Here is a 10,000-nt window from a genome sequence, read left to right as displayed (position 1 = left end):
CTGATGACGGCTCTTTATCCAGTCTGTTATGCATATATATGTGTTTATGTGTGAAATGTGTGTCTGCATGTTTTACATTTATTTGCTTATTTATCATCATTGTTGTCCTTTTTTTTTTGGTCTTTTTTTTTTCTTTTTCTTTTTTTTTTTTTTTTTTTGGTACGCTTATAGTTGACTCCATCAAGTTTTTGCGCCTTATACATATTATTATTAGTAGTAGTAGTGCTTTTTATGTATTTATCTATTATTTATTTACTCCTTTTTTTACTTTTTTTTTCTCTTTTTTCTTCTCAAGGCCTGACTAAGCGCGTTGGGTTACGCTGCTGGTCAGGCATCTGCTTGGCAGATGTGGTGTAGCGTATATGGATTTGTCCCGGAACGCAGTGACGCCTCCTTGAGCTACTGAAACTTAAACTGAGAAAAGAAAAAGAGAGAGTTCGCTAGAGAAAGAGAGACAGAGACAGACAGACAGATAGACAAACAGGCATACAGAGACGGAGACAGACAGACAGAGAGAGTGGTGGATGGGGGGAGGCAGAGAGACAGACAGACAGACAGACAGAGGCAGACAGAAAGAAAGGGGGAAAGAGAAAAACAAATACAGGGAGACAGGCAGACAGACAAGGACGGAGACAAACAGACAGACACACAGACAGAGAGTGGGAGGCGAGGCAGAGAGAGAGAGAGAGACACACACACACACACACACACACACACACACACACACAGAGAGAGAGAGAGAGAGAGAGAGAAAGAGAGAGAGAATGAATGAATGAATGAATAAGTGGATGAATGAACCTTTTATTTTCCAACAGTTTGGAGATGATTTGCACATTGGCCGATTTACATTTTAATTAACTCAGACAGCCAGACAGAGAGAGGCACAGAGACAGACAGACAGAGAGAGGCACAGAGACAGACAGACAGCCAGACAGAGAGAGGCACAGAGACAGACAGACAGACAGAGAGAGGCACAGAGACAGACAGACAGAGACAAAGAGAGAGACGAATAGGCGTGGAGAAAGAAAGATGGGGTGGTGTGGGTGGGGATGGGTGTGAGGATGAAGGGGGTGGGTAAAGGGGGCAGATGGGTGCGGGGGTTGGGGGGGCGTGGGGGGGGAGGAACGGAGTGGAGGGTGCTGGGAGTGGGGGGACGGCGGGGGTAGGGGTGGGGGGGGGGGGGGCGAGGGATTGTTCTGCAAGGGATTACGAATCGTGCATGAACGGGTTTGTTCTCTTCTAGTGTTGTGAGGGGGATCACGGTTGGGCCGGGCGGGTGAGGGGAAAGGGGACGAGGGGGGGGGGGCGGGGGCTAGGGGGGGGGTGGGAGGGAGAAGGTACTTGGGAGTGCAGGGGGGAGAGGAGGGGTCAGGTTGGGGGAGGGGATGGGGTCAGGTTAGGGAGAGGAGGGGGGTCAGGTTGGGGAGAGGATGGGGTCAGGTTGGGGAGAGGATGGGTCAGGTTGGGGAGAGGAGGGGGAGAGGATGGGGTCAGGTTGGGGAGAGGATGGGTCAGGTTGGGGAGAGGAGGGGTCAGGTTGGGGAGAGGAGGGGTCAGGTTGGGGAGAGGAGGCAGTCAGGTTGGGGAGAGGAGGGGTCAGGTTGGGGAGAGGAGGGGGTCAGGTTGGGGAGAGGAGGGGTCAGGTTGGGGAGAGGAGGCAGTCAGGTTGGGGAGAGGAGGGGTCAGGTTATGGAGAGGAGGGGTCAGGTTGGGGAGAGGAGGGGTCAGGTTGGGGAGAGGAGGGGTCAGGTTGGGGAGAGGAGGGGTCGGGGGGGGGAGGAGAGGAGGGGTCAGGTTGGGGAGAGGAGGGGTCGAGGGGGAGGAGAGGAGGGGTCAGGTTGGGGAGAGGATGGGGTCAGGGAGAGGATGGGGTCAGAGGGGAGAGATGGGGTCAGGTTGGGGAGAGGAGGGGGTCAGGTTGGGGAGAGGAGGGGATCAGGTTGGGGAGAGGATCGGGTCAGGGAGAGGATGGGGTCAGAGGGGAGAGATGGGGTCAGGTTGGGGAGAGGAGGGGGTCAGGTTGGGGAGAGGAGGGGGTCAGAGGGAGAGGATGGGGTCAGGTTTTATATGATGGTAGTGGTCGAGATTGAAAACACAGAAGATGAAGACGATGTAATTGTGGTGTGTGTGTGTGTGTGTGAGTGAGTAGGGGTGTGTGTGTGTGTGTGTTTATGAGAGAGAGAAAGAGAGATCCGTGTGTGTGTGTGTGTGTGTGTGTGTGTGTGTGTGTGTTTATGAGAGAGAGAGAGAGAGAGAGAGATCCGTGTGTGTATGTGTGTGCGCTTGAATGCATGTGTGTATATGTGTGTGTGTGTGTGTATGTGTGTGCTTGTGCGCGCGCGCTCGCTCGCTCGCGCGAATAACGATCACAATAATAATAATGATTGATGATGAGAGATTCAAGAATATACCACCACAACAGTAAGATGTCTGGATAAATCAATAACAACACGATACAGAAATGATGATGATGATGATGACGATGATGATGATGATGATGATGATGATGATGATGATGACGATGATGATGATGATGACGATGATGATGATGATGATGATGATGACGATGATGATGATGATGATGATGATGAATCGTGACTGCAGTGATGGGCAGTCACGGAGCTGTATTCACGTCACGCATTCTCTTTTGTGTGAAGCGCTTTTATCACCCACCCCCCACCCCCTCCCGTCCGTCCGTCTCACCTCCCCCTTTACCCCCCCTAACCCCCTCTCTTCGTGTTCGAATGGCTTTAATGTGATATTGATGTGCAATATAAAACATGCTTATTTATACCCCTCCCCCCCTCCCCCCGCCTCACACACACACACAAACACATACACACACACACACACACACACGCACACACACATAAACACGCACAAATTCGCATACCCCCCCACCCACCCCCCCACACACACACACACCTTCCTTCCTACACACACACACACACTCATACCCACCACCTCCTCCACCACCACCACCACACACATACACTACCGCACCCCCCCCCACCCACTCCCCCTGATGTCCCCCGCCACACACACACACACACACACACACACACACACACACACATACCCCTCCCATCCACACACACACATACCCCTCCCATCCACACACGCCCCACCCACCCACCCACCCACCCCCATCCACATGCACACTGATGGCCTAGAGGTAACGCATCCGCCTAGGAAGCGAGAGAATCTGAGCGCGCTGGTTCGAATCACGGCTCAGCCGCCGATATTTTCTCCCTACTCCGCTAGGCCTTGAGTGGTGGTCTGGACGTTAGTCATTCGGATGAGACGATGAACCGAGGTCCTGTGTGCTAGCATGCACTTAGCGCACGTAAAAGAACCCACGGCAACAAAAGGGTTGTTCCTGGCAAAATTCTGCAGGGAAAAAAATCCACTTGGATAGGAAAAAAAAACAAATAAAACTGCACGCAGGAAAAAATATTTAAAAAAAAAAAAAAAAGGTGGCGCTGTAGTGTAGCGACGCACTCTCCTTGGGGAGAGCAGCCCGAATTTTCACACAGAGAAATCTGTTGTGATAAAAAAAAAAAAAAAAAAAAAGAAATACAACAGAGCATATCCATACTTCCTGCTGACTCGTCAAGAGCAGGTAGACATTTTCAGGCTCAGGACGGATAAGACCACAAACGCCTGGAACACTATCTATACACGAAACTCCGTATCTGCGATACAGAGCAGTGCCCTTGCAGAACAGGCAGCCAGACAACAGAACATCTGCTGCAGTCCTGCCCGCTCCACCAAGCGCTCCGAGATTGTAAGTAGTGATAGTGTGTGTGTGTGTGTGTGTGTGTGCCGTGGAAGCTGTGTGTGGAGGAGGGGGGTAGAGGGGGTGCAGGGTAATGTGTGTGTGTGTGTGGGGGGTGGTGTTGGGGCTCATTTACTTTTATGTGTATTTGACTGTGCTTTCATATCTGTGAAACTGCATGTTTGGTGCACATCTGTTATGCATATGTGTGTGTATGTGTGAATGTGTGTCTGCATGTTTTACGTTTCTTTCCTTATTTATCATCATTGTTGTCTTCTTTTTTTTCCTTTTTTTTTTGTACGCTTATAGTTGACTTCATCAAGTTTTTGCGCCTTATACATATTAGTAGTAGTAGTAGTAGTTCTTTTTTTATGTATTTATCTATTATTTATTTACTTTTTCTTTTCTTTTTTCTCAAGGCCTGACTAAGCGCGTCGGGTTACGCTTCTGGTCAGGCATCTGCTTGGCAAGATGTGGTGTAGCGTATATGGATTTGTCCGAACGCAGTGACGCCTCCTCCTTGAACTACTGAAAAGCTCCGAGAGAAAACCTGGCCCGACCCAATCCCAGCGGCCCGGAAGCTCTACGGAGGACTGGAGGACCTGCGACGTACTGCCGCCTTCGTCGAGGACACGGGGGAATCCATCTGATAAATGACGAACTAGTGATGGCCTAGAAGTAACGCGTCCGCCTAGGAAGCGAGAGAATCTGAGCGCGCTGGTTCGAATCACGGCTCAGCCGCCCGCGATATTTTCTCCCCCTCTACTAGACCTTGAGTTGTGGTCTGGACGCTAGTCACTCGGATGAGACGATAAACCGAGGTCCTGTGTGCTAGCATGCACTTAGCGCATGTAAAAGAACCCACGGCAACAAAAGGGTTGTTCCTGGCAAAATTCTGTAGAAAAAATCCACGTCAATAGGAAAAAACAAATAAAACTGCACACAGGAAAAATACAACAACAAAAAAAAGGGTGGCGCTGTAGTATAGCGACGCGCTCTCCCTGGCGAGAGCAGCCCGAATTTCACACAGAGAAATCTGTTGTGATAAAAAGAAATACAAAATACAAAAATACAAAAATACAAATACACACGTACACACCATGAGAATTCCGGTACGCCTGCACAGCTGCCGCCTGTGCCGCCGCAGCCGCAGCCCTGACGGAGGCCGAGTGGTGATGATGCCCGTAGTGGGCGCCGTTCATGAGGCAGGGGTTCGGGTCCAGGGTGGTCGGGTAGAACATGTCGCCGACGTCGTCAGGGGCGGCACCCATCAGCAGCCCACCCGGGGTGGCCGCTGAGCCGACGGACGCGTCGACGTACCCGTTGGGGGGAAGTTGTACCCGGTGATTGGTAGTGGTGGTATTGTCGTTGTTGGCGTTGTTGTCGTGCTGCCGGGTGTTGGTGAACCACCCCGGGTGTTGTGGGAGGGTGTTGTGGTGGTGGTGGTGGTGTTGGTGCGGGTGGTGGTGGTGCGGTTGTGCCATTGTTCTGGAAAAAAAAACGTGATGATGATGATGAAAATAGTAGTGATGGTAGTGATAGAAATAAAAGAAAAAAGAACAAGAACAAGAACAAGAATAGTAATGATGCGTGGTTTTGGAAATATTCTTTTATCTCGCCTTTCTGTCTTTCCATTTTGTCTTTTTTTCAGTTTAATTCTTGCATCGCTCTGTGTGTGTGTGTGTGTGTGTGTGTGTGTGTGTGTGTGTGTGTGTGTGTGTGTGTGTGTGTGAAGAAGGGTTGAGGGTTGGGTGAGATCAACCGGATTCACTGAGAGGAGGGCCAAAGATTTTTTTTTTTTTTTCAAAGTAAATAATGAAACTGAGGCGCGAGAGAATTTTCGTTGTTGTTGTTGCTGTTGAGACAACGCCATTGACAGGACAGTTTGCGTTTCTGTGTTTTTCACACAAGTTGTATGCTGATGTTAATTATGAAATTTAAGAAGCACGTTTGACACCGATCAACGCATACATGCATATAGACACACACACACTCATACGTGCGTGCGCATGCATGCACGTACGCGCACACACACACACACACACACATGTACACACACACACACACACACACACACACACACACACACACACACACACACACACACACCATACCACACCACACCACACCACACACACATAAACAACTGTCTCCGTTTCTGCACATCTCTCTCTCTCTCTCTCTCTCTCTCTCTCTCTCTCTATCTATCTATCTATCTGTCTCTATTTATCTATCTATCTATCTATCTATCTATCTCTATCTATCTCTCGCACACACACACACACATATACACCCCCCACACACACACACATACACCACACACACACACACACACACACACACACACACATACCCCCCCCCCCCACACACACACACACACACACATACACACACACATTCTAATATCACTTCAAGTGGAAAGACGTTAAACTGAAGACACACACACACACACCACACCACACACACACACACACACACACACACACACACACACACACACACACACACACTGTAAAGACTCCACCGGAAACATTATATACCGATTCACACCTTGCATGGCATTGCAGAAACAGCTGCGATGGTTTAGTTAGTGGTGGGTGGGTAATATAAACTAGACGTGGATCCGGTTGATAGTGTTGGCGACACTGCTTAAAATTATATACCAAGAGCCCTAACAGCTTGCGTGAAAAATCCCGTGAAAGTTGAAACTGTCACTTGTGCTGGGTGAGCGAGAGAGAGACAGAGACAGAGAGAGACAGACAGACAGACAGAGACAGAGGGGGGGGGGGGAGTTCGATCTGACAAAATCCTCTCTCTCTCTCTCTCTCTCTCTCTCTCTCTCTCTCTCTCTCTCTCTCTCGAAGATGAAAACCATTTTATAAACAATTGTGTCCTTTACAATAACCAGCGGCAAAAACATCTGAACTCTGAAGGTCAATCGTATGTTCACTTGCTGAAGAATGGTTCTGTTTACAGTATTCGTAAAACTATGCATTTAAATATTTAATGCCCTGAAGATACGACAGGAATTCTGTGACAACAATGATGAAAGTTAGAATTAATTTACTATGCACAAGAAACGCTTTTGTTCTACAGGTTAAGTTAGTACATATTTTACCTTTTGTTGTCGCTGCGTGATCACCATATTGTGTACTTTTGACCTCTTTCTAGGGGCCGGAGGCCTGGAGATTAAAGTTTTGTTCTTGTTCTTGTGAAATTCACTTTTTTACTTTTCTGTTCAAACTATCGCGACATCAGGGAAAAGTGATTTACCCCGCAAATTTTTTTTCTCCCGACCATCAGTGTTTTATATTATGACACTTTTTGATGGCCAGTGACAAGCACTGTAAAGCCGTTGCATGGTATATTTTTGAGGCTTTGAAAAAACAGTGGAGTGATGGCCTAGAGGTAACGCGTCCGCCTAGGAAGCAAGAAAATCTGAGCGTGCTGGTTCGAATCACGGCTCAGCCGCTGATATTTTCTTCCCCCCCTCCACTAGACCTTGAGTGGTGGTCTGGACGCTAGTCATTGGGATGAGACGAGGTCCCGTGTGCAGCATGCACTTAGCGCACGTAAAAGAACCCACGGCAACAAAAGGGTTGTTCCTGGCAAAATTCTATAGAAAAATCTACTGCGATAGGAAAAACAGATAAAACTGCACGCAGGAAAAAATACAAAAAAAATGGGTGGCGCTGTAGTGTAGCGACGCGCTCTTCCTGGGGAGAGCAGCCCGAATTTCACACAGAGAAATCTGTTGTGATAAAAAGAAATGCAAATACAAATACAAAGAGGCATTTGGATTTAGAGAAAGTGTATAACAGTTAACTCAACAAAAATTATGACAAATTAAAACGTGCGCTGTGCATGTGTAGGTCTGTACTGTTGTTTGTATGAGTACTGGTATGTATTCAATGTGTTGTTTACTGAATTTTGGTGTTTGTTTTTTGCTGCGCATGAGTTGTACATGACCTCGTCCCTGTAACATGGGCATATGGCCTTGTGCATTAAAATAAATCATCTGAGTTATCTCTTGCTCCTCCCCCCTCTCGCTCTCTCTCCCTCTCGCTCTCTCGCTCTCTCTCGCTCTCGCTCTCTCTTTCGCTCTCTCGCTCTCCCTCTCGCCCTCTCTCTCTCTCTCTCTCTCTCTCTCTTTCGCTCTCTCGCTCTCTCTCTCGCGCTCTCTCCCTCTGTCTCATTAAAAATATATGTAAAATATTATGCGTGTTCATGTACATCCGTTATTAGAAATTGATGATGATGGTGCGTTGATTAGTATTGTTAATTATCATTAGTAGTAGGTGTGGTGGTAGTGGTAGTAGTAGTAGTAGTAGTAGTAGTGGTAGTAGTAGTGGTAGTAGTAGTGGTATTTAACACTGTTGTTATTGTTGTGTCTTATCGTTACTGTTTTTTTGTTGTCACAAGAACAGGTTGGAAGACTAGGCAATGCCTAAAATCTTTATCCTTGAGTAATAAAGTTTTTGAATCTTTGAATATCTCTCTCTCTCTCTCTCTCTCTCTCTCTCTCTCTCTCTCTCTCTCTCCGAAAAAGAATTCACAAAAAGAAAGGATCTCTTTAGAATGTTAATATCACAAGATCACGAGGTGATAATCTCGTTAGCCAACTTTATAATTATCAGAAGCTGTGAAGATTGGACGAAATGCACAACAAGTACAACTACGTGGTCAGATAGATTCAACAATTTTCTTCTGTAGCCTAGTGTTGGAATATGTTGTATGGTGTATTGATAGATTAACTCACTCAGTACGGCCAGTCCTCTCTTCTCCTCTACACAGACCCCTCGGATGTCCAGTGGGTGTCTGAATGACCCAACCTTTAGCTTCCGTCGTCAGAATTGTGGTATTCTTTGTCAACATTCACCTCTTCAGTATAAGAGCCTTCAGCTTGCAATATTTTGATGATGGTAACTGGGGTGAAACGCTGTTAACGTCGTCTCTTTCGCCGTTCGTATGGAAAGAGTTGACGTCGTCTCTTTCGCCGTTCGTATGGAGAGAGTTAATGAACGGAGTGTTGGGTGGCCTTGTTGGTTCCTATCATTTTTACTTCAAAGAAGGAGCTTTGTTTTTGTTTCATTATTTGCTTTTTTTACCGTTTTATTCGTTTATTATAATGGTTTATTATAAATTGAAAGTATGTTGATATGCATTCACTCATGTCATAAGGACCTCATGGCCCGTGACATTAAAGTGTCAAAGCGACTCTCTCTCTCTCTCTCTCTCTCTGTCTGTCTGTCTCACTCACACACACACACACACACACACACACACACACACACACACACACACACACACACACACACACACACACACGTCCAGACAAAAACTGCAAAGTGTATAGACGATAAACCGAAGTCCCGTGTGCTAGCATGCACTTAGCGCACGTGAAAGAACCCACGGCAACAAAAGGGTTGTTCCTGGCAAAATTCTGTAGAAAAATCCACTTCGATAGGAAAAACAAATAAAACTGCACGCAGGAAAAAATATTTTTGGAAAAAAGGGTGGCGCTGTAGTGTAGCGACGCGCTCTCCCTGGGGAGAGCAGCCCAAATTTCACACAGAGAAATCTGTTGTGATAAAAAAATATATAGAAATACAAATACAAATAGATTTTCGCAAGCTATGCTTCTTTTAAAGGGTGTTTCACTTCTCTTCAAATAGATATGAAAATGAAAGTATAGATCTTAATGCACGAAAACACCTGTAGTCAATCCTCTTTTGGGTTATCTTTCAGCTCTGTATCAGTATCAGTATCAGTAGCTCAAGGAGGCGTCACTGCGTTCGGACAAATCCATATACGCTACACCACATCTGCCAAGCAGATGCCTGACCAGCAGCGTAACCCAACGCGCTTAGTCAGGCCTTGAGAAAAAAGAAAAGAAAAAAAAAGTTGAACTACATGAATTGTGACACAGTACCAGCGCACGCATTAATAATTAATGACACATACCATTTTTTGCTTTGAGTATGGTCCACTTTGTTCAGCGTTAGTTTTTGTAACCTTTTTTTTTTTGTTTTTTTGTTTTTCCCCCCCTGCATATTGGTGTTAATTGTTAGCGCCCTATGTCCCTGTGTTATCAGGGTAGCGAGAATAAAACATTACGCATTATTATGATTATTATTATTATCATCGTCATTATTATTACGATATTATCACCATTATTATCGTTGTCGTCATTATCATTATTATTATCCTCATTATCATCAT

General features: G+C 46.5%; 1 protein-coding gene across 1 annotated transcript in view; it reads right to left on the bottom strand.

The window, feature by feature from the left end:
• LOC143299586 (uncharacterized) overlaps nucleotides 1-10,000 on the bottom strand; it is a 40,610-nt gene that overhangs the window by 12,574 nt on the left and 18,036 nt on the right. The window contains exon 2 of the mRNA XM_076612872.1: nucleotides 4,878-5,266. Within this exon, the coding sequence (XP_076468987.1) occupies nucleotides 4,878-5,262 (385 nt within the window). The 5' untranslated portion in view covers nucleotides 5,263-5,266. The remainder of the gene's footprint in view (nucleotides 1-4,877; nucleotides 5,267-10,000) is intronic.

This window comes from Babylonia areolata, chromosome 25, assembly GCF_041734735.1.
Source record: "Babylonia areolata isolate BAREFJ2019XMU chromosome 25, ASM4173473v1, whole genome shotgun sequence".
NCBI lineage: Eukaryota > Metazoa > Mollusca > Gastropoda > Neogastropoda > Buccinidae > Babylonia > Babylonia areolata.
The sequence above is the reverse complement of the archived record's forward strand: the minus strand, read 5'-3'. Positions and strand labels throughout refer to the sequence as shown.